This window comes from Liolophura sinensis, chromosome 5, assembly GCF_032854445.1.
Source record: "Liolophura sinensis isolate JHLJ2023 chromosome 5, CUHK_Ljap_v2, whole genome shotgun sequence".
NCBI lineage: Eukaryota > Metazoa > Mollusca > Polyplacophora > Chitonida > Chitonidae > Liolophura > Liolophura sinensis.
Genome location: NC_088299.1, coordinates 12,349,226 through 12,375,782, shown reverse-complemented (window position 1 = coordinate 12,375,782; position 26,557 = coordinate 12,349,226). Strand labels below are relative to the sequence as shown.

Genomic DNA, 26,557 nt, shown 5'->3' with positions numbered 1-26,557 from the left:
CTGATCCTCCAAACACGAGTCACTGGTTCTCTAAACACGAGTCATTGATCCTCCAAGCACAAATCACTGGTCCTCCAAACACAAGTCACTGGTCCCACAAACATGAGTCACTGACCCTACAAACATCAGTCACTGACCCTATAAACATGATTCACTGTTCCCACAAAAACAAGTCACTGGCCCTTCAATGTAAATCACCGGTCTTGAATAACTGATCCTAGAAACATGAATCACTGGGCCAACAAAGTTGATATTAATATTGCTGTCAAAAGACATCATTGTCAGTTTTTGGAATTCTCCCTACCCTTTCTCTACCTTTTTCTTGTCTTTTTGTGTTGGCCTCTAGTCAGGAACACTATGTGAAGCAGACTACTGCAGTGGCTGAGTTAAGGCCAGGGATAGCCATATAGTTATGTAGTGATAATAACTACTTATTTTTATCTATTTGACAGATAAGCTGTTTCCTTTGGCAAGGAACCATCCAATGAAGTTGACCAATGGAAAAGAGCGCTGTGAAAACTGTTACATCCCGGTGGAAGCCGCTGGATTCCTCTGGGTATGTTCAGTATAATGACATGGCTGTCTGTGTCGTACAACTTTCAAGGTAGAACGGGTAATGGAATTCGAAAACTTCATGATTGTCTGAGCTCATTATCCTTGAAATCAGATAATCTGTTGGAATTTCTTTTTTAATGTGCCTGTTTATGTATAAATTATTATAAGGCTTGAGCCAGATTGATAGAAGTGCTCGAAGATAAACTCAGCAATCCTCTACTGGAATGGTTTTCCACGTTTGGGACCATATGCATCTGTCATTCGTGGCCTATGCCTGGCAACATTATGAGCCTGATTCGCTGGTCTGATTAATACTACTAAAACTCCTTGGTTGAGCATTGTTGGAGGTGCTCAAATCTATGGTTTGGAATTTGATGTACATGTATAAAAATAGACGTCCTTACTGTTGCATGGTTTTTTAATGTTTGCTTTTTTTTCATCTGGCTTTCTTGTAGAAGTTAGCGCGTACATTGTATCCAACATTTGTGGAGAAAGAGACAGTGAAGCTGTCAGCAGAAGATGCTTTGGAGATTGAGGGCATTGTTTGGAAGGGGAATCTGGGCAAGTCTGGCTCGGCCAGGATGAGGGTTGGGCTAAACCAGCACAGCGACACCAGCATAAGAGTGGTGATATTAAAGGGAAATAATGCTGACTTGACTGCACTGAAGTTGTCGTGTCACGTACAATTGTCGTAAGTGATTTTTGAAGATGGCTTCTCCAACTTCCTCAGTAAAACTGAATACTGAAGTTTTAAATTGTGTACATCATTGAGGTTGCCCAACAGGACAGAAAAGTGACAAGAAAAATTAATTACAATGTATAAACACTGTTTTAAGTCAAAACATCTGCAGATCTTAACGGACACTGTCTGTGATGAAGATGTATGTGAATGATACCTGTAACTTTCATTAATCTCCTGTAGTGGTTACCTAGGTTACCTAGGCTAGATGGGGGGTGGGATGGCACAGGGGTTATAGGTTTCCACCAGATTTGTGTGAGCCACCTTAAGTTTCCCACCTTTTGTTTGGTACCCCATAAGATTTTTAATGGGAGGCTGCTATTTTTTTAACCCTACGAGGCGGCACTATAGTGTGAAACAGAACCCTGTGCCATTGTTACATCAAAATTGATTGGGGCTCAATGTTATTATGCATCAGTTACTGTTATTGCATACTGTCTTTAATTGTGACGTCATCATGATGAGCTGGAAAAAAAAATATTTGACATCAACAAAGGTGCAGGGCAATTTACAGGTCCCATTGAAACTTTGCACAAGTATTTAGTGTACTGTAGTACAGTACAAGTTTAATTTTGATGATGATATTTTATTTGTTTGTTAAGTTATACTTAATATTTGGCCATTTGAGAGTGCCGTGGGTAGATTTCTACTATTAAAACTGTAGCACACATACCTCATGATCTTGGGATGAAAGTATGCCACACAAAGCTGTATTCTATCATCTCCAGGGTTTAGATTTTTCCATATTTTCCTATTATGCCTTCGGAACTGATGGGGGACTATATGCACTGTGCAGTGTAACTGTCAGAATGCTTGCTATGATAAGGTTAGGCTTTTAAAGCTTTTCCTACAGAATTACAACATTCATGTGTTTGGTTATTTGTCTCAGGGATGGGCTGTTCAAGATAGCATATGGTGGTGGGAAGGTGTTCATCAAGGATGAGGAGGTTAAGGCATTGAAGCCGACAACCCTCAAGACAGGAGACATTGTGTCCTTCAGCCAGACTGCGCATGCCTCAGATCACGAGAAAGGTGTCCTCACCTTGAGCGTGAACTCAGAGCCAATCTACAGGGCAGATTTGCAAAAGTTAGGCAGCCCTATTTGGACTTTTACCTGGGAACAGACGAGTGTCACTGGACCGGTCATCCTCATGATCGATGCACCCCAAGGAATGGGAGGTGTAAGTATGCCATATTGCTGAAAAAGGAACTTTCAGAAGCACCTTAAAATAACTCTTTTGATGGCAACACGTTTTTTCTGATTAGAAAATTAAACTGGCTTCGCAAATAACTCTTCATCTTGGCACTCCAAGGTGGATGAATCAGTAGATATCAAGTAATATGTGTCACATAATATAACTAAAAACACTTCTTAATAGGTTAGAAATATAGTATTATTATACTGTTATATTTCACCTATTAAAAAGTACAATTTATTGTAACTTCAAGTCACACTTTCTCTCTATAATCTCCATTGTGCAAAAAGTAAAAATTTACTGCACAGTTTCAAACAACAGTCTTGCCTTGTTCCCCTCATTTTGTTTGTTTGATATTGTCAGGTTTATTTATTTATTTTATTGGTGTTTTATGCTCTTCTCAAAAATATTTCACTTTATTATACGACAGCGGCGATATTGTTTGGTGTGCGCAAGAATGTTTCATTTATATGAAGCAGTCAGGTTCATGGGTGGATGAATCTGGGTGAAGTTTGAAAGAGAAATATAGCACATCATTAGGCTCCTGGGGCCAGTTCTTTAAAAGTTTATAGGCTTAATTCCCATTACCAGTCTCAACACACGGTAAACTTTAGTCTGGATTAACTTGATGCACATGCCTCGAGCTATCCAAAATGATTGTTGGCCCCAACCCTTCGTCACTGTCCCACAGACAGATTCTGTCAGTCTTTGGGAGACATTATTTGTGAGATCCCACGTGTGTGTCTGTTGACATTTTTGAGGGACAATATTACGTCTAGAAACCATAGGCCTGCCAGGCAGCCAGATGTATGATGATTGACTGGCCAGAAGCATGTGGTACCGTAAAGGGTATGTAAAAAAGTACAATAAAACAAAGAGTATTGTTTTAAGGAAAATGAAGAAACATATGCCAAGAAAAAATTGTGAAAATTTTTCAGCGTTTTTGGGCATACGTGTATTTTGTTTTTCTTAATAACCGTTCTATTATGAATAGATGTATTCTGAATTGACGTCATCGACGAACAAAGTGTTAAAACAGGACCAGCTTAGCACACCTGGATTGTGCCACAGCTGAACCAGAGAACCTGTCAGACAGCTTGGCCAGCAAGAGCATTGTAGCCATCATTTCAAGATACAATACAATGTACTTGTGCAGAAACTTACATTCTTTTCTTTAAATTTTTTCAGATGCTTCAAAATTTTGTGAATTATTGTTTTGTATTGCATATTTGTAACTCATTGGAGCGGTATGTTGTGGTAACCTTGGTTGTATTTTACTTATATATATATATATATATATATATATATATATATATATATATATATATTAATCAGATTTTGATGGCTTAATACCCAGATCAAGTATTAAGAAGCCAGTCATATAGTTTAGAATCTTTATCGTTTTCTTAACTTCTCACAGATTATCTGTTTTATTTTTTCAGCGTGGTCCTAGTGGGATCATGCCAGGCATGAGACTTGAAGCCCGAGACAGACAACATCCTCTCATTTGTGTAGCTACCATTGGTAATTTGAAAAATACTGTATTTCGCCTAAAGTTTGGTCTGTAAAAGCAATATAAAAGCCTTAATATGATACTTTAGATTCCAAGATTTTGTTTATTTTTTAATGATAAGAAATTATTTATCTATTTATTTATTTATTTGACCGGTGTTTTGCGCTGTTCTCAAGAATATTTCACTTATACGATGGCGGCCAGCATGATGGTGGGAGGAAACCGGGCAAAGCTCGAAGGAAACCCGTAACCATCCGCAGGTTGCTGACAGACCTTCCCACCCATGGCCAAACTTCACCAAAGAACTTGTATGTAATGGGGTAATCATACAGAATGAAGCAAAATAATACAGTTGACAAATAAAAATTTCTAATAAAGAAATAGTGAAATACAGTGTGTGACGTGAAATCAGAATTCGTACATTTTTATGCCACCATGTTTGTTTCCTTGTTAACACATTCCTTCATCTCTTAATTACCCTTTTTAACTTTTTTAGTCTTTTATATGATAATAAGGTGAATTGTTTGCAGATAATTATCTTCTTTTTTGATTCAGTTATATGTGTGAAGAGATTGGTCCTTCTTCTTTCCTTTAGTTTTTATCTAACTTTTTGTTCTTTTCCAGCCATGGAATGTAGAACTTCAAAAACATTGTTTTCTTCGAATTACTTTTTCAGAGCGCATAAATGAAGATGGAAAGATACTGATTCATTTTGATGGCTGGACTGATCGCTATGACTACTGGGCTGAGCCTAACTCCCCGGATCTTCATCCATTGGGCTATCAGAGTTATATAGGGTATACTCACACCCAGTACACACCAGAGCTACAGAAACCAAAGGGTGGGTACCAGTTAGACTGATTGTCTAGAGCACACTCACACCCAGTACACACCAGAGCTACAGAAACCAAAGGGTGGGTACCAGTTAGACTGATTGTCTAGAGCACACTCACAACCAGTACACACCAGAGCTACAGAAACCAAAGGGTGGGTACCAGTTAAACTGATTGTCTAGAGCACACTCACATGCAGTACACACCAGAGCTACAGAAACCAAAGGGTGGGTACCAGTTAGACTGATTGTATAGAGCACACTTACACCAGTACACACCAGAGCTACAGAAACCAAAGGGTGGGTACCAGTTAGACTGATTGTATAGAGCACACTCACACCCAGTACACACCAGAGCTACAGAAACCAAAGGGTGGGTACCAGTTAAACTGATCGTATAGAGCACACTCACACCCAGTACACACCAGAGCTACAGAAACCAAAGTGTGGGTACCAGTTAAACTGATTGTATAGAGCACACTCACACCCAGTACACACCAGAGCTACAGAAACCAAAGGGTGGGTACCAGTTAAACTGATTGTATAGACCACACTCACACCCAGTACACACCAGAGCTACAGAAACCAAAGGGTGGGTACCAGTTAAACTGATTGTATAGACCACACTCACACCCAGTACACACCAGAGCTACAGAAACCAAAGGGTATGTACCAGTTAAACTGATTGTATAGAGCACACTCACACCCAGTACACACCAGAGCTACAGAGACCAAAGGGTATGTACCAGTTAGACTGATTGTATAGAGCACACTCACACCCAGTACACACCAGAGCTACAGAGACCAAAGGGTATGTACCAGTTAAACTGATTGTATAGAGCACACTCACACCCAGTACACACCAGAGCTACAGAAACCAAAGGGTATGTACCAGTTAGACTGATTGTCTAGAGCACACTCACATGCAGTACATACCAGAGCTACAGAAACCAAAGGGTGGGTACCAGTTAGTCTGATTGTACAGAGCACACTCACAACCAGTACACACCAGAGCTACAGAAACCAAAGGGTGGATACCAGTTAGACTGATTGTCTGGAGCACACTCACATGCAGTACACACCAGAGCTACAGAAACCAAAGGGTGGGTACCAGTTAAACTGATTGTATAGACCACACTCACACCCAGTACACACCAGAGCTACAGAAACCAAAGGGTATGTACCAGTTAAACTGATTGTATAGAGCACACTCACACCCAGTACACACCAGAGCTACAGAGACCAAAGGGTATGTACCAGTTAGACTGATTGTATAGAGCACACTCACACCCAGTACACACCAGAGCTACAGAGACCAAAGGGTATGTACCAGTTAAACTGATTGTATAGAGCACACTCACACCCAGTACACACCAGAGCTACAGAAACCAAAGGGTATGTACCAGTTAGACTGATTGTCTAGAGCACACTCACATGCAGTACATACCAGAGCTACAGAAACCAAAGGGTGGGTACCAGTTAGTCAGATTGTACAGAGCACACTCACAACCAGTACACACCAGAGCTACAGAAACCAAAGGGTGGATACCAGTTAGACTGATTGTCTGGAGCACACTCACATGCAGTACACACCAGAGCTACAGAAAACCAAAGGGTGGGTACCAGTTAGTCTGATTGTATAGAGCACACTCACAACCAGTACACACCAGAGCTACAGAAACCAAAGTGTGGGTACCAGTTAGACTGATTGTCTAGAGCACACTCACATGCAGTACACACCAGAGCTACAGAAACCAAAGGGTTGGTACCAGTTAGTCTGATTGTATGGAGCACACTCACACCCAGTACACACCAGAGCTACAGAAACCAAAGGGTGGGTACCAGTTAGTCTGATTGTATAGAGCACACTCACACCCATTACACACCAGAGCTACAGAAACCAAAGGGTATGTACCAGTTAGACTGATTGTCTAGAGCACACTCACATGCAGTACATACCAGAGCTACAGAAACCAAAGGGTGGGTACCAGTTAGTCTGATTGTACAGAGCACACTCACAACCAGTACACACCAGAGCTACAGAAACCAAAGGGTGGATACCAGTTAGACTGATTGTCTGGAGCACACTCACATGCAGTACACACCAGAGCTACAGAAACCAAAGGGTGGATACCAGTTAGACTGATTGTATAGAGCACACTCACACTCAGTACACACCAGAGCTACAGAAACCAAAGGGTGGGTACCAGTTAGACTGATTATATAGAGAACAATCACACCCAGTACACACCAGAGCTACAGAAACCAAAGGGTGGGTACCAGTTAGACTGATTATATAGAGCACACTCACACCCAGTACACACCAGAGCTACAGAAACCAAAGGGTGGGTACCAGTTAGTCTGATTGCATAGAGCACACTCACACTCAGTACACACCAGAGCTACAGAAACCAAAGGGTGGGTACCAGTTAGTCTGATTGTACAGAGCACACTCACAACCAGTACACACCAGAGCTACAGAAACCAAAGGGTGGATACCAGTTAGACTGATTGTCTGGAGCACACTCACATGCAGTACACACCAGAGCTACAGAGACCAAAGGGTGGGTACCAGTTAGTCTGATTGTATAGAGCACACTCACAACCAGTACACACCAGAGCTACAGAAACCAAAGTGTGGGTACCAGTTAGACTGATTGTCTAGAGCACACTCACATGCAGTACACACCAGAGCTACAGAAACCAAAGGGTTGGTACCAGTTAGTCTGATTGTATAGAGCACACTTACACCCAGTTCACACCAGAGCTACAGAAACCAAAGGGTGGGTACCAGTTACCAGTAACAGACTGAATATATAGACTGCATGGAATACCCAGTATACAACAGAACATCAGAAATGAAAGGATGTGTACCATTTAAGCTGATAACGTGGGACAAATTCATGCAAATATGGTACAACTAACTATGTTTAATAACCAGAAGCACAATTGTGATATGAAGTATAGAACAAGTTGTGTAGAGCTTTTATTCCTGCACGTATTATTGTAACTTCGTGCTTCTGCGTCTTTTAAACTGTCTCGGATGAATTCATAAATCAATCAGAAAATCAGTCAAGAGGAGTTTGTGGTTATGGAGTATTTCTTGTCTCATATCATTATTGCTTCAGAGGGTTTGATTTAATGAGAATGGATAACTCAACCTTTATTAAGTGGACTTTTTATTTTATTTCCTTTTTCTTATTCAGGTTACCCTAAGGCTTTTGACTGGGCAACGTACCTCAAGGAAATCAACGCTTTGCCTGTTCCACATGAGTTCTTTACTAAGGTGAACAACGCTATTGAGTACCTACAAGTACATCTTGAGAAACAGATAAGAAGTTTTTTAGTGGGTTTTTTTTTAAAGTGTTTAGAAGGAAAGAATTTTACCAATTTTAAGACTTAATGGCAAAAAGCTAGTGTTTGTGAACTTATTTTGACAGTTTGTTTAGCAGAGATCTGTCAGAAATGACCTTCTTAATAATTATAATAATAATATGTGTGGCTGATATGGGTTTATTACTTGCCTTTCTTTGATCCCATGTCTTTCACATGAGCAGTTCATCTTTCACGCAAACAGCTATCTTTCTCATTGATCAGTTACCAATGTCTTCACACAAACGATGTACTTCCTTTTGCGTCAACAGTTACATGGATCTTAACAAAAGCAGTTCACTTTTACAAGAACAGATTAATTTATTCTTCACTCAAGCAGTTATTGTCATGCCTTTCAAATGAACAGCTATGAATGTATCTCCTCATGAACATGTATCGTTGGTCTTTAACCAGGGTGTTTTGTATGCCATGCATTATCTCAGAAGTTCTGATTTTGCCCCATGCTCTGTTTTGCAGGAGCAAACAGAAGGAACACCTCCAACAGAAGAGTTACGTGCCCTTGATGTCTTAGACCTAATTGATGGTTCATCTGCCTTCTCTAGCTGCAGGCTGCTGCCAAACAGACCCCTGTTGTGAGTTAATAGCACACTGACATTGTGGTTGTGTTATTGATTTCATTGGTGTTTTACACTGCACTTCAGTGTAAATAATGTTTACAATCTTTATAATACTAGGGGTCATTTGTACGAATGAGGAAGCTAGGCAGGAACCCAAACAGTTTTGCCTTAAAGGTGAACATAGGGGCCTCTATGGCCAAGATGGCTAGCGTGCCTGCACAGCGCAATGATCCAGGAACCTCTCACCAATGCGGTTGCTGTGAGTTCATGCTCATCCAGCTCATGCTGGTTTTTTTCTCCGGACCTACGTGTTAAGGTCTGTCTGCAACTTGCTCTGCCAGTTTTCCTCTCACCCTAATGCTGGGTTGTTGTCGTACAAATGAAATACTCTTTGAGTACAGCTTAAAACACCAATCAAATAAATAATAAAGGGCTAACATTATCACGATTTCCAAAACTGTAAAAAAAAAAATACCAGAACATGGATCAAGGGTAGGGTCATATCAGAGACGGTAAAAAGGGACTTTGTTGCTGCCTCATCTGGAGCTCAGCATTGAGCGGTTAGAGCATGTTGTCATTATACTGTGACTGGGTATAGGGTGTCATGTCTGGTGTCTTTAACATCATACTTCAGTGGCAGCAGCACGTTGGCAGCATACACAGACCTCACTTTAGCATAAGAACACACCAATGTATGTACACGCACATAATAAGTCATCTTTGTCATGTATATGACTGAAAAATTGCTAAGTCATGATGTATAACCGCAAGCATACATATATACATACACCCATTTATACACCCATACATACACCCATACATACACGCATACATACGCGCATACATACACCCATACATACGCGCATATATACTCCCATAAATGCACCCATACATACGCACACACCCATACTTACACCCATAATTACACCCATACATACACGCATACATACACCCATACATACAGCCATAATTACACCCATACATACACACATACATACATCCATACATACACCCATATATACATGTATATACACGTACCGGTATATTAATATTAATAGTATTTCGTGTAAGGACTTCCTAGACTAATTTTGACCACCCTGCAAAATAAGAATACAGCTTCAGCATATGGAGGGGTCTCTGTGGCAGAGGTACATAGCATGGCTAGTGCAGTGCAACTGCCCAGGAGCCTCTCACCAGTGCTGTCACTGCTCATGGTGGCTTTTTCTCAGGTTGTACGTGGGGAGGTCTATCAGAAACCTGGAGATGGTCGTGAGTTTCCCCCGGGCCCTGCCTGTTTTCTTCCCACCATAATGCTGGCTTCTGTCATATAGGTTAAATATTCAAATAAATAAATGAAATCAAAGTATGGAATCCAAAGTAAATCAACCCATTGGTTTCCATGGTTACATTTAAAGGGGAATTTATTTGTGTTTTATAGGGGTTGAAATACACGTTGCATTCAGGATATAAGTAAAAATGTGGAGTGTTATACTGTGCAAGTCCTGGTTATATGCATGCAGTGTCCCTCTGTCCCTGATCAACAAGGTCCCAGGCTCAAATCCAACTCTCACCTTTTGGCTGCAATTTTGGCAAAAGCTGATGGTTTACTCCGAGGTACACAACCACAAATTCCTCGCTCTAAGCCTAGTCATGTATTAAAAGTAGAACATTTGTGAGTAAGGTACACAAAATCAGGCCTGACCTTTGATCTCTTTGATGCCTTTTTGAAGGCCTTGAGCAGAGAGTTTTCACCATGATGACGGATACTACAACCTTACAGAGGCTTTGGACTGAGTGTAACTCCATGACAAAGTTCCCCTGCATTCTGCCGGCCGAGTTTGACAAACAAAAACTGATCCACCCTGCCAGGAGATATGTGTCTGACATCAAGAAACAGAACGTTCACTTCCTGTGTACTGGACAAGGTACTTTTCTGTATACTTCATATAATAGCTTTGAACAGAAATTCTGGTTTTGCTTGTGAACACAGTTTGTATGTTTGGCATGTAGAGACATTGTAGCTATAATTAAAATCTACTTTAATTGTTAAATACCAGTTCTTGTCTTGTCACAATCATTTCTTGAAATAAATAAAAATGTACATCTAGAGTCCTTTCTTAATGTAGGTGCATTTTTACTGTCTTTTTTTAATTTTTCATTTTTAAGGTCAAATGAAATTTTAAAATCTTCTTTATAATGATTGGTTCCGGTACTAAATACACATGATTCAAGTCCGTTTGATACTAATATTTGGATTAATTGTGCTCCCAGCCCATTGATGGTCAGTCATGCAGTTGCGGCTATAACATTTTTCCAAAATTTGGAATTATGCTGTATTTATCTTGGTTCTGCAATGCTATTACACATGTAGTTGAATTGTAATCATCAACCTTATTTTATACACCGAGATGTTTGATACAAGTATAAATGTAGATATAACTACTGTTGTCATGTAAAATACAGCGCAGACATCATACATTTACATCACAGAGGGGTATACAGATAAAATATCCAGTGCTTTAGGCTGTATTCCTTACCTGAGTGGTGAATCCGTTAACATATTGAGGACGAAATGACCAATCATAGGCCTAGAAATTTTTTTGAATTGTGATAAATATACATGTATATGTTGCTTAATGAGTTATACATACAAGAACACACCTGTCTATAGCCTCGATAACTTGCTTTACATTTCTGTAGGCATGGAGTCCCTCCATTTTGTTGACAGCGGTGGATATCATCTTGATTTGGAAGTGTCCGATCTGAAATCTTTGGCCAGTGTGATCAGGTTCAATGCTCTGGTTCTCAGCAAGCAGGAGGTGAGAAACATTTTGTTTAGTCACGCGTCAAATTTTTTTGGGGTCTTTCTCAATTCATTCAAAATGTTGTCTCTGTGAATCATGATATTTTTCTGTGTGTTACCTGTAATATGCAAGGATATGTTTAGGTCAGGCTTGTCCCATGATACATGCTGTAGCAAAAGAAAGAAAATAATATCTCAGTATCGACATATGACTGTGCTGATAGGTGTGCATAACATATACAGTTTACATTACATGTTCTCCATTAAATTAAACTCAACTTTTTGCTTCACACATTTCAGGGTTTCTTGCCAGAGAATGCTGTAAAATTGTGTCCAGGAATTGACTCTGTTGTAAATGAACAGGTGAGTTTCCTTCATGAAAATGCTGTTGATTTATCCATGAATTGACTTTGTCTTTCTCTTGTAAATGAACAGGTAAGTTTCCTTCATGAGAATGCTGTTGACTTTTATCCAGGAATTGACTCTGTCTGTTGAAAATAACCAGGTAAGTTTTCTGTTGGAGATTGCTGTTAAGTTGTGTCCAATAATTGACTCTGTTGTAAGTGGACAGGTAAGTTTCCTACCAAAGACAGCTTTTCAATTGCGCCCAGAAATTGGCTCAGCTGGAATGGACAGGTATGTTTCTCACCAGAGAATGATGTTAAGTTTCCAGTGTCCAGGAATTGACTCTGTTGTACATGGACAGGTAAGTTCTTCTCACTGGAGAATGCTGTTAAGATGTATTCACGAACTGACTCAGTTGTAAGTGAACAGGTCAGTTTCTGTATGGAGGAAGGAGAAGTCATAGTACTTGCCTGAAAAAGAATCGAGTGTTTTTACCATCTTAGTCAATAGTCACTAACAATATTCATGTAGCTGAGTGACTTTCTACATTACTCAAAGGATAGGTGGAGTAACCATTTGACATAAATTGTCCTATTTTATGCAGTGAATTTGGACTTCATATATCTGCACGACTGAAAAATTTCATTACTGACTTTTATGTAACATGTTCATGAATTTATAATCGGTTGCTTTATACGTGCGAGCCCAGTTAAATTCTGTTGGATATCAGTGAGTATGTTTCTTGGATCTTTGAACACATGCGCTATGGCTGAACAGGAAAGCATTGCGGTAGAACTTGCTATGGCATTTGCATGGCAAAGGTACATGTAGTGGTTTGCATGGGTGTCTTATTCAAGGTTGGGGTGGCGCAGTGAGAGACAGCTATATGAAATCCAGACCACATCGCACTATGCATTATTTCACCATGTACATTTAATGCTGATTTTGGTGTCTCAATACACTAAGATCTCCATTGCACTGTACTTTCCAGAATAAGAATGTACACTGCCTGTAGTTTTGTAAAAAAGAAACGTTTAAGATTGGAGAATGATGTAGCTGTGTCCAGGAAATAACTTCGTTGTAACTAAACAGTTACAACAGTTCATGTATGCTGTGGAGTGCCTATCCATGTGGGTTTAGGTGATGTTTGTTCTTATGAAAAAATTTGGAAATTTGACAACAAAGCTACATTTATATTTTTTCACTGGTAAAGTAAAAATATTGATTTATTAAAATATGTTTGAATACAGCCTTTATAATTAAAGTGCCACTCTGGTCAGAATACAAATTGCATAGAAATATTACAGTGACATGAAAGAAATCCTACGGAGTAAGCCTAACACCTTGTTTCAATAGGATTTTGATGAATAACACTATTTACCCCATATAACTGAAGATTCGGTGTAAAGTTTTCCTGATGTGATGTGATAATATTCCCTGTATGATGCCGAATCAGGCAGATATGACATTGAGTGAGATATTTATGCTGGGATGACGTCAAGAGCGTTTGAAAGGACAGCGTCATTTGTGGATATACATCAACGATTGATGACGTCATCTGTTCGTTGGTGACGTCATACCAGGCAAAGTAGAAGGGACAGAAATATTTTTTTTTTGCGTATACTCTGACGAAACATACAATATCCGTTTTATTTCGCTGCAATATTTTCACAGTTTTGGAAAGCAATTCAAACCATACCAATCTTTGTCAATTCACCTCGCTTTTAAGACACAGATGTTGTGATCCCAAAGTAGCTCTTTAAGTAAACATGTACATGTAGGCTGTGCTATTTGCTCTCAGCTATAATTTGTGATGTTTCCTGTTTCAGGCTGAAGGTAAACTGCTAAAAGTTCTTTACCAATATTTACTCCAACTGGAACTACTGTCACCTTGGAAACCAAAGGGTGCCACATCTGATGTAGATGTCTCTGTTACAAGCAAGGTAAGGTATACTTTAGCTGTAGCCTGTGCCCTTCTGTAAGACTGTCCAAGACATGCAGGTCAGATTGCCTAATATTGCCCAGTTGTGGTTAGATTTTCCTCATAATCAATGGAAACCACATGTATAAAATGGCTTTGGTTTCCTTTATTAATAAACCTGGTAGTGGTAATATACATATGCAACTAAGTTAAATATGCTTCAGTACATGATAGAGCTTCAGTGAAATACAAAATGTACAAAAATCAAGGTCCTAGGATGAATTCTTTGCTGGAGCGGCCAACTGACTGTTTTGTCATGGTTATGTCATTTGAATGTTTGGATGTTCTTGTCTTCAGGTTTATCTTTATATGCTACCCTAATTTCTCAACCTTTTCTCATATGAAAGAGCAACATTCAGTGTAATTTTATGCACATTTTGATTTTGGAGACAAAACTACATTGGTTTCAGGTCTTCACAAAAAGTATAATGTTATGGGTTAACACAAAATAATGCCCTCAAAATATGCTCGAATAAACATTTTGCAAACTTGTGAAAAGGTTGACAAATTACAGTATGCAAGATAAAATGTAAGTAATGTATACAATTTATAGGATACTTGAAACGTGTATTGTTTGTATGCAGTTTAGGATGTATGTTGATAATTAAAAGTGCATGTACTGAAAAACTTCTCATCCTTTTTCTTTGGGACATTAAAATGGCTTTAATTTCCAATCTGGAAATTTTACACAACAACTCTAAACCAAACAACTCTGGTCATTTTCAAAAACTTCTAACCATAAACAGAAAATGTGCATAAAATAGAGGTGTTATTAAGAAAAAAAAGTGTTTTTCTTTTGGCATAACATTCCCTCAAAAGCAAAATCTTTTCCTTGGTGGGATGATTTCTGATATTGAATCTTGCAATCTACAATGTTGTCCTTACCATCTTCTGTTCTTGTGTCTTCAGCTTGCAGAAAAACTGTTCAAGACAGCACTGAGTGATGCTAACCATTCTTTGGCTGTTGATTTCCCCGGGACAGCAGAGGCTGAAAATCACTTACTGAAATGCTCGTTCCACATGATGGCCTTGTCCGAGAACCAGGAGCTTACGGACACAGCTCTTGAACGTTTCCATGGTTACTCAAAGTTAGTGAGTAAGCTGCACTTCCAGCACAACAAGATACCCAGTATTCCTAAGACTCTCGGAGAAGATTTCTCATTTCTCACTCATCTCAACATGGCCGACAACCTGATCCAGGAATGCCCTGACAACCTCTTCAACCTGACCTGTCTAGAATGGTTGGACCTTTCTCTGAACAAAATCCCAGCACTTCCTGCCTCGCTGGACAAAATCGCCAAAACGCTGGTACACCTGAACATCTCTAGCAATCCTCTTGGGAAAATTCCGGATGTGGTTATGAAGTTGGTAAATCTGGAGGAGTTGAGAGCTGACAACATCGGGGAGCTCACCAGCCTTCAGGGCATTGACAACATGACGAAGCTCAGAGTTCTCAGTGTGAACGGGAATCTGTTAACGCAACCGCTTCACGAGTCTGTTGGCAAACTGACACGGCTGGGTGAACTGTACATGGCCAGTCTACCCTGGTTCACAGGCTATGACACCCCGAAATCCGTGCTAAGCTTTGAAGCTTTCAGCGAGTTTCTGAACAAAAGTATGATCATGTCCAAGCTGGACAAGCAGGTGAGAGAGTTTGGGGAATTCCACAGCACTTTGTATATGGTTATTACTCTTATATTGACATGATCTGTACACCTCAGTGCAAGGTATAGATGAGGTGTATATGAGATGTATGCCTCATGTACACCTCATGTACACCTTAGTGTGAATACTGTACCTCAAGTACACCCCAGCCATATGCCTATACCTCAGATGTACCTCAGGAGATTTAAAAAAAAATCAACACTTAGAAGATGTAACTCAGGTACACCTTAGAAACTTTGAAAGTTATTAAAAAAAAAATGAATGACGTACCTCAGGTACACCTTAGAAACTTTGAAAGTTATTAAAACAAAATGAAAGACGTACCTCAGGTACACCTTAGAAACTTTGAAAGTTATTAAAACAAAATGAAAGACGTACCTCAGGTACACCTTAGAAACTTTGAAAGTTATTAAAACAAAATGAATGACGTACCTCAGGTACACCTTAGAAACTTTGAAAGTTATTAAAACAAAATGAATGACGTACCTCAGGTACACCTTAGAAACTTTGAAAGTTATTTAAAAAAATGAATGACGTACCTCAGGTACACCTTAGAAACTTTGAAAGTTATTAAAACAAAATGAATGACGTACCTCAGGTACACCTTAGAAACTTTGAAAGTTATTAAAACAAAATGAATGACGTACCTCAGGTACACCTTAGAAACTTTGAAAGTTATTAAAAAAAATGAATGACGTACCTCAGGTACACCTTAGAAACTTTGAAAGTTATTTAAAAAAATGAATGACGCACCTCAGGTACACCTTAGAAACTTTGAAAGTTATTAAAACAAAATGAATGATGTACCTCAGGTACACCTTAGAAAGTTATTTAGAAAAAAATTTGATGTACCTCAGATGTACCCCTTACCTTAGAAACTTTAAGTGTTTTTGACCTTGTGAGGGTACAATAGGGGACTATACCTGTACATCTAGGGTTACAACTCCTCTGTCAGTCTGTCGTGAATGGGGTTTCTGGACTGCTTAGACCATTCTTCAAACTGAACTGAAACTTGGTTCATGGCTTCAGGGTTACAAAGGTAATTACAAGAGTTTCAGTTTGAGTTTCTGAAAGGTGGTTTAGACCATTTTGAAAAAAAAGTTACTTTTATCCTCTTTTGAATTTCTTTTTTCTTTTTTTCCTGGCTATTTTGAATGTGCATGGTATCATGGAGACAAGTTGCAAACTCAGTTTGAGGTGTGGGGCCTTTTGTCTATGTTAATCAAAAATTTGTACTTGTAGCTACATGTATTTATTATGGCAGCTCAAACAGGAAGGGGACCTGTACTGCTTTCACAATATTTCTAGAGTGCTTGCTGAAATGTCACCTATACTAATATATAAACTGAATATGATATACATGTATAACAATAAAGTAATATTATGGACTTAATTTAGGATTTTGTGGGAAGGTCTGTCAGCAGTCTGCGGATGGTCATGGCTTTCCTCCTTGCTCTGCCCGGTTCCCTCTCACCATAATGCAATATTCTTGAGTACAGCGTAAAACATCAATCAGATACATGTAAATACATTATTCAGTATTTCCCTTCTTGCTCTTTGGTTTTTGTGGAGAAAGCTCAGCCATATATGTATAATTTCATCAGTTTACTGTTAAGCACCAAGGTTTCCTCCACCCATAAAACTGACCTTCATAAAAAAAAATTGTGAATGTGGCATTAGACAACAATGATTTAAATAAAGGAATCAGTAAATATTTCATAATTTGAAAAAGGAACTTACATGTAAAAGAAGTATGCAGCAATATTTCCATTTCTGCTGATAAGCTTCACATAGTGGAGTACGGTGGCAACTCCAACAAATGAGGCAGCACAGCAGTACTTAACTCAATGTTTTTGTTTTATTTGTTGTGCACTAATGTTGAACGATTAATGTGTCCTACATATATGTACAATTTTCTTTCCAGAAACTATTTAGTCAAGTTGATAAAGAAGGGAAAGGGAGCCTAACCTCTGTAGAGGTTACAGAGCTGAACAAGATCCTGTTTGAAAAATACCCCAGATTTGGCAACACGACTCTGGCTCCCACAAGTAAGGCCATCCACTACTGACTATATTTTGACCACAGTTTAGAAAAGAAATATACTGACTTTCAGAATTATAAAGACTTGGATCTGCTGTCCGGGATGTCTCACTTGTGGTAGATGGGCTGTGAAATGCAACATTACCTGTAGAATGTGATGACAGAATGCAGCATACCATTACATGTACATGCTTATAGGGTGTCATATACAAAAGCAACACTCAAGTCTTTTGGGCTCTGAAAAACAAGTCAGTGACCAAACATTTTGACTCTTGTATTGTCTTGACTTTTCATTGGTAATTTGTCTTCAGCCTTTATACATGTTCTCTGCATTTCTGATTAACAGTCATCAGTAGTTTGCCAAAATAAGTGGTTTACACTTTGGAGCACTGTTTTCCTTCACCGATAAAACTGACCGTGGCTGTGTATTAAAAGTGGAAATTCTGATATAAACGATTATATCAAACCATCTAAGAATGAATTTGTTTGACTCTAGAGGGCATGAAGAGCTGTGAAGGAGGCTTTCCTTCTGTCCTTTTAACTTTGACCAATCTTCACACACTGGACTTGAGTTTCCATCACCTTCAGTCCATCCCAAAGGAGCTAGGCACTTCCCTGACCAGGCTTAGCTACATCCGTCTCACAGACAACCCTGTCCTAGAGACACTGGCTGCAGAAGTGGGTAGTCTCCCTTTGAAAGGTAATTCATACTGTTCTCTACTTGTGGTGCTAAAAGCCAGGTCAGAATCTGTATCAGCCCGAATGCGGGAATGTCTTGGTAAAAGTATTACAGTTACCTCACTTTCATCTGTAGTATCCGCGGCACTGAAAACTTTGACCTGGAGATAGATTGGTTCAAGTAGTCTTTATTGGTCGACACTAATTATGTGGACTATAACATGGGCGTCTGAAAAAATGAGAGAGAAAAAGTGTCACAAAATTAGGCAATCAATGGAAAAAATTGAGGGGCTGGTGGTGAACATCACAAGTTCCTTAAGGAAAGAGGTGTCATTTGTGCCTCCTAAACATGGCGAGACGAGTGATTGATAAATTACTGTCAACAAAAGTCACATAATGCATCTGGCGAGTTACATTAAACTGTAAGACTTTTTGACCTTTATCAACAAAAGAGTTCTATCTCAAAACTCAACCATTACTTGCCATAGGCTGTGGCTTGCTTAGAACAGCCCAGATTCAATACTCATTCCATCCTCAAAACCGACAGTCATCATATAAGTAAAATGTTTTTAAATACAATGTTAAACACTGACCAATGAGTTATTGTGTTGCTGGTTGTTTCAGAGTGAAATAAAGAGTTAGGACGCTAGAGTACTAAGCAGTCAAATGTATCTTTTTATGATATTGAATGAATTTAAAATGGTACTCATGAGATAACTGTATGAAGATACAAAAATTGTATTGAAACATGTCTTCATCAGCTGAAGGATACACTTTGGCTTGATTGATTCATTGATTCATTCATTAATTGGTCTGTTTATGAATGTAGAGCTCCACCTGAAGGGGTGTGGCCAGCTGAAAACTCCTCCCAAAGAGATTGTCAGTCGTGGATTTGGTTCTGTGTTTGGTTACCTCAAGCGGCTTGCCATGGGGTCGGTGTCGTGCCGGAGAACCAAATTGATGGTGGTCGGTCTGGAGGGGCAGGCAAAACTAGGTGAGTCTGAAGGCATGGTACATGTACATGAGGTTTAAAAAAGTCATAAATATTACCAATTATTTCATGTGGATACATTTTGGAAATACTGTCATTCTCCAGCCATTATGCATGTTTGCAGGGTACGTATTTAAAGGTGAAGAAAACATAAAAATGACTTAAAGTTCAGATGAAAGAGTGCAAAAATGTGGTCTTCAATATTTTTTTCAATTTTTCCTTAAGGAGAAAAGGACACTTGAAAATCATTTTTGTATGGTGGGTATTTGGGACCACCTTTTGGTATTTATAGTCTAATAATGTCATAAATGATGATGCAACACGGGTTTATTAAATATTTTTTTACTAGCATTTGTCCTTTTCAGCTAACAAATGTATTAAACCCCAATTTGGATCATATTTATGTTTTTAATATGTTCATAAATATTATCATAATTTAGGTTAAATGCCAATGTTTCGATATAAACAAAAAATTTACATTCAAATAAATTTATTACACAAGCATCACATCCTTATTTAGAACATTATTATGCAACAACAATAAATACCAAAAGTTGGTCCCAAATACCCACCATACAAAAATATTTTCAAATACCCTTTTCTCTTGAAAAAAAAATCCCAAAAAATATTCAAGTTCGTATTTGCAAATAAGTTTTGATACTCTTCATCTGATTTTGGTATTATTTTTTGTTTTTCTTATCCCTTAAGCACATTCTGAGGGTATTAGTCTGTGTGGACTGATAAAATTATACTTTTTGTGAAGCCCTGAAATCTGCCAACCCATCCAGTGTAGTTTTGTCTTTGAAATCAAATTAAAAAGGTGCATAAATTGCACTGAAAGTTGCTTTTTTATATGCCGAAAGGTCGAGGAATTAAAGTCTAATAGCATTTTGCAAAAGCTCAATACCACCTTGTTTATTATACGTTTGTCTCAATAATTTTGTTAGTGGAGACAAACGAGACATGTTTCACACATGAATGCTGCCATGAACAATTAAGCCTACATAAATTTATATAAAGTTTGGTTTCCTGTGTAAGGTTGAATTGGTTGTGCTATGCTACATAATGTATGTGTATTGTTTAGTATGTGTAAAATGTGTTTTTTACAGCACTCTGTACTAAATACATGAGCAATTATTGTGATGATGTATAAAAATATTACAGAATAGTCGGTATTTGTTGGAACTGAATATTTATCTTTGAAAAACATGTAAAATTCATGTTGGTAACAGGGTAACATTTGTGAGACAGCTGAAAGTCATGTGTACGCAGACAAATTGAAATCAGTTAATAAAATGGGCATAACCAGTACATGTGTTTGGGGTTATGTGTATACATGTGACATTATAATGTTCTGTTCTACCTGAACAGAAAAACTCTCTGTTTATTTATGTATTTATATATTGATTCAATTGGTGTATGAGCATTATGTACCAGCATTATGATGGGAGGAAACCCACGACCATCCACAGGTTGTTGACAGACCTTCCCACTTAGTGTATGGGTTAATCAAACAATGACGATTGACGTTGACAAAATTGAGAATGTATCCAGTCATTGTTTACAATTCCCTGCAGCCTTATACATGCGCTGACCCACCGGCGATTTATTGATGAAATGGATGTTGATGACATGTTTGAGCTGATGGGCGAGGCCATAACGGACGGAATCGATATCACAAACTGGAAAGTCAAGGTGAAAACTGGGAAGGACGGTACGCAGAATGACAAGGGTGCGCAGGAAGGAGATTCCCTGGAGTACAGCGTATGGGACTTTGCTGGGCAGACTGTCTACTATAACACTCACCAGGTCTGTCAAACACTGATACCCAATTCCTTAGCCTGTTTGCATATCAAACACAGCACATCAACACAGAGTAACGCCTATAAAATATGGCTGAATAAACACCTTACAATCATGCAAAAAGGTGGAAGAATTACAGTTGTTGTTTTATTTATTTATTTGTTTGTTTGATAGGTGATTTACGCTGTGATCAAAAATGTTTTACTTTTATGACAGTCAGGCCAGAATGATGATGGGAGGAAACTGGGGGAAACACACAGACTGGTCAATTTAACTCTGCCAAGTATATTTACCATTGCAATGTCTATTAAAATATACATATATCGTGCATTATTTTGGTTAGCGCACTAGCGCAGCGTAATGACCCAGGAGTCTCTCACCAATACGGTCGCTGTGAGTTCAAGCCTGGCTCATGCTGGCTTCCTCTCCGACTGTATGTGGGAAGGTCTGTCAGCAACCTGCGGATGGTCGTGGGTTTCCCCTGGGCTGTGCCCGGTTTCCACCCACCATAATGCTGGCTGCATAAGTGAAATATTCTTGAGTACGGCGTAAAACACCAAACAAATAAATAAATAAATATCATGCATTATTAGTTATCAAAGCAAATCCCAGAGGTCAGGAAGCAAAGTACTTTGTTTGTCATATTGAAATCCACAAACTGGATTTCTCTCTCATATTTTTTTTTTTCAGAAAAGAAATGGATATGTTTATGAGATGAACTAGCAGTGTGAGAAAATAGAAACTGTGTATTCCTCGAACAATGACACGTGTATAGGTTAAACATGTCACAAAGAGCAGACCAGATGTCTCTGAAATAGAAGAATTACAGTATTTTATTTAGTTTGGCCTGAAAAAATGCACTTTCAGAAGCACACAACGGCTCCAAAATGATACTTAAATTTATCGGATAAGAATTTGATTAGACTGCCCTATAAGGTGTGCCGATTGAAATATACTAAAGTCTAGGTGAAATACAGTGACACACACATTTAGTATGAATGTAATGTGTAAATATACATTTATCATGCTATATCATGATCAGTTATCAAAATGATCCCCATACCCTACCAAAAGAGTATTTGCGTTCACATGATAATTATATTAGTTGAAATCAGCCGTTCTAGCCAGTACTTGTCTGTTATGATAATAAGACAAATAAGGTAAACATTGTGACCATTATGTAAGCCTAGGATATACTGACAGCTTGTCATGTAAAACCACGGGCATTTGCACGACCTACATGTATTTCTGGTTTTTTACTGTGTTCTCGGCTGTTTGCACCTGTATACAACACTGATAGGTTTTCTGAGTTTTGTTTGAAAGAAAATGCAACAAATAATATATCAGTAGTTATTTCCAAATCAGGAGTGAGAACAAACCTTAATGGTGACAGCCATTTTGTTCTAATGTGCTTTTATAGTACTGTATTTGCGCAACCTTTTTCGCAAACACTCTTTATGCTTGGACTTGTTGCACTTTTTCGTCAGAAAATGGTTACAAGATGCACGTAGATGGAAAAGTTTCTAAACTGATAATCAAAGTAACAGTGTTTGTCCATTTCTAAAATTTTGGTAATTGAATATTAAATTTGTGATTTTTTTTATGCTTCAACAGAAGCTAGAATCTGGAGACTTACAAGGCTAATTAAGTGATACGACATGTTAGAGAAACAGGAAACATGATGTCCAGCCATGTTTGTATGGTTAAAAGGCGAAATGGTGCTTAGTTAAAATTGTTACCATGACAGCGCCCTTGATTTTCTCATTGATCGCTGGTATGCTTGCTTTGAACTGTGATATTTTGGTTATGCGTCATCGCAAAAATAAATAGTTATGTTTTTTACATTTCATCTGGGATACTTTATCAATGCATTTATAGATTATTTCTTGTGTTATCTTTTCCTTTCAGTTTTTCTTGTCGACGAGAGCAGTGTACCTGTTGCTGTGGAACATCCGGCTGGGTTACGAGCATGCAGGCCTGGATTTCTGGCTCAGCTCAATAGCATGCCACGCCCCAGGAGCCCCGGTGCTGGTTGTGGGTACCCATTGTGACAAGGTGAGGCAGGTCATTGGTATTAGCAGCAGGCCTGGAGCAAGGATATCAATTTAACTTCGTATGTTCAGAAGAAGTGTGAAGTTGTAAAGGCACTCAGTGTTTTCACATGTGTTTAAAACCAATGAGTTGGTTTGACTGCAGCTTAATATGAAAGTGCCTGGCATATGGGTGTGATTTTTCCTTGTCCATAAGTCTGACTGCTATACTATTAAAGTGAACTGTCCCTCATGGAGTACAGCAGTATAAATTTCAAGGGGCCTGCGTGGCTCAGTTGGTTAGGCGCTAGCGGAGCATAATGACCCATAAAGTCTCTCACCAATGTGGTTGCTGTGAGTTCAAGTCCAGCTCATGCTTGCTTCCTCTCCGGCCGTATGCGGGAAGGTCTGCCAGCAACCTGTGGCTGGCCGTTTCCTCCCACCATAATGCTGGCTGCTGTCGTATAAGTGAAATATTCTTGAGTACGGCGTAAAACACCAATCAGATAAATTAATAAACTTCAGTAAAGTCCATTATTAAACTGCATTATGTCAATGTTCGACATTTGGTGCACAGTCAGAACTTGTGAAATTGTGATATTAAAGCTAAGTACTTTCTTGTGATGTGATGAGTGCCAGGCAAGTTGACTAGCCAGACATATTGCTTGTTTTCTCATTAGGTGGAGAAACCAAAGATGCCCACAGATGAGCTTCAGAAGAGATACCCACAAATCCGAGGGTTCCATTCTGTCAGTTCGTACACTCTCCTGGTAAATAGTTAAAACACCTTCCAGATAATCAGTTCATAATGTATACCTTCCAGTTAATGAGTTTGTAATAAACACCCTCCAGTTAATGACTTTGTCCTGAAAACCCTCCAGTTAATGACTGTCCTGAACACCCTCCAGTTAATGACTTTGTCCTGAACACCCTCCAGTTAATGAGTTTGTAATGTACACCCTCCTGTCAATGTTTTTGTTATGTAAACCCTCCATTTAATGAGTTTGTAATGTACTCCCTCCAGTTAATGACTTTGTCCTGAACACCCTCCAGTTAATGAGTTTGTAATGTACTCCCTCCAGTTAATGACTTTGTCCTGAACACCCTCCAGTTAATGTTTTTGTTATGTACACCCTCCATTTAATGAGTTTGTAATGTACTCCCTCCAGTTAATGAGTTTGTAATGTACTCCCTCCAGTTAATGAGTTTGTAATAAACACCCTCCAGTTAATGACTTTGTCCTGAACACCCTCCAGTTAATGACTGTCCTGAACACCCTCCAGTTAATGACTTTGTCCTGAACACCCTCCTGTCAATGTTTATGTTATGTACACCCTCCATTTAATGAGTTTGTAATGTACTCCTTCCAGTTAATGAGTTTGTCCTGAACACCCTCCTGTTAATGAGCTTGTAATCTACACCCTCCTGTCAATGTTTTTGTTATGTACACCCTCCATTTAATGAATTTGTAATGAACACTCTGTTAATCACTTCATAGTGTACCCACTCCAGTTAATGCGTTTGTAATGTACACCCTCCAGTTAATCACTTTGCAATGTACACCCTCCAGTTAATCAGCTCATAATGTACACTACAAACTTCTTGTAAAGGGTTTATGCAGTTTGTAATGTACACCCTCCAGTTAATCAGTTTGTAATGTACACCTTCCAGTTAATCAGTTTGCAATGTACACCCTCCAGTTAATCAGCTCAGAATGTACACTATAAACTTCTTGTAAAGGGTTTATGCAGTTTGTAAAGTACACCCTCCAGTTAATCAGTTTGTAATGTGCACCCTCTAGTTAATCAGTTTGCAATGTACACCCTCCAGTTATTCAGCTCAGAATGTACACTACAACCTTCTTGTAAAGAGTTTATGCAGTTTGTAATGTACACCCTCTAGTTAATCAGTTTTACATTGTACACCCTCCAGTTATTCAGCTCAGAATGTACACTACAACCTTCTTGTAAAGGGTTTATGCAGTTTTTAATGTACACCCTCCAGTTAATTACTTTGCAATGTACACCCTCCAGTTAATCAGCTCATAATGTACACTACAAACTTCTTGTAAAGGGTTTATGTAGTTTGTAATGTACACCCTCCAGTTAATCAGTTTGTAATGTACGCCCTCCAGTTAATCAGTTTGTAATGTACACCCTCCAGTTAATCAGTTTGTAATATACACCCTCCAGTTAATCAGCTCATGATGTACAATACAACCTCCTTGTAAAGGGTTTATGCAGTTTGTAATGTACACCCTCCAGTTATCCACTTCATTGTGTACGCCCTCCACATAACAAGTTCGTAATGATGTTGAAATAAATTATGCAGTAATCAGTTAATACACCATACACATACACATGCACGTAGTCCAGCCATTACCAACATCATCTGAGTGTTAACCATCAAGAAAATAGTGTATACATGGAAACGTAAAACCCTGCAAATTATCAGTTTATTACTCGCCATAAATTTAAGCGTTAATCCATTCTTTATTACATTTGAATATACATATATAGGGGGCGGGCCTACCTTTGACAATGTTTGAGATGAACCCCTCATAGAATTCCAAGATGAGCCATTCACCCTTCAAATAACCACTTAAAGACATACATGTTCTCCCTCCAGGTAATAAGTTTAATGTCCATAATAATCAGTCTATAGACACCCCGAAATCAAAATTTTGCCCACCTCCTAAATGATGCTGTAAGACAACCGGGTCAAAATTTCACTCTCCAGTTCCAAAAACTAAATATTGTGACAAGTTTTTTGAGTGTTTACTTCAGCCAGAAATGACATTGTGGTATTGTCTCCAGAATTTGGTTGACTAGCTAGGACTTTTGTCCTAGTTATGCAAGTTGATGTATTACCATGGTAACAGTTAACATTTATTGCTGTCATTTCCCCAGGGCATCCCTGACCTGCAGAATCAGCTGATTGACATGACGCTACAGGAGAAGTACATGGGGGAACAGATCCCACAGGCGTGGCTGACCATGGAGAAACAGATTAAACAGTTAGTCGCCTATAGTCTCGTAGTACCATATGGAAACAAAACAGTTAGTTGTCTATTGTCTCGTAGTACTGTATGGAAACAAGACAGTCGTCTATAGTCTCATAGTACCATATGGAAACAAGACAGTTAGTCGTCTATAGTCTCGTGGTACTGCATGGAAACAAGACAGTTAGTCGTCTATAGTCTTGTGGTACCGTATGGAAACAAGACAGTTAGTCATCTATAGTCTCGTAGTACTGTATGGCAACAAGACAGTTAGTCGTCTATAGTATCATAGTACCATATGGAAACAAGACAGTTAGTCGTCTATAGTTTCATAGTACCGTATGGAAACAAAACAGTTAGTCGTCTATAGTATCATAGTACTGTATGGAAACAAGACAGTTAGTCGTCTATAGTCTCGTAGTACCGTATGGAAAT

The 26,557-nt window shown here is 38.8% G+C and overlaps 1 protein-coding gene across 1 annotated transcript in view; it reads left to right on the top strand.

The window, feature by feature from the left end:
• LOC135465468 (uncharacterized) overlaps positions 1–26,557 on the top strand; it is a 53,668-nt gene that overhangs the window by 2,635 nt on the left and 24,476 nt on the right. Inside the window, 20 exon segments of the mRNA XM_064742709.1 lie at positions 453–556; positions 1,011–1,246; positions 2,184–2,475; positions 3,933–4,014; positions 4,680–4,844; positions 8,042–8,121; positions 8,685–8,799; positions 10,516–10,710; positions 11,486–11,604; positions 11,889–11,951; positions 13,763–13,876; positions 14,824–15,558; positions 17,504–17,627; positions 18,116–18,319; positions 19,127–19,267; positions 19,270–19,291; positions 20,866–21,097; positions 23,000–23,146; positions 23,802–23,891; positions 26,031–26,137. Coding sequence (XP_064598779.1) covers positions 453–556; positions 1,011–1,246; positions 2,184–2,475; positions 3,933–4,014; positions 4,680–4,844; positions 8,042–8,121; positions 8,685–8,799; positions 10,516–10,710; positions 11,486–11,604; positions 11,889–11,951; positions 13,763–13,876; positions 14,824–15,558; positions 17,504–17,627; positions 18,116–18,319; positions 19,127–19,267; positions 19,270–19,291; positions 20,866–21,097; positions 23,000–23,146; positions 23,802–23,891; positions 26,031–26,137 — 3,367 coding nt within the window.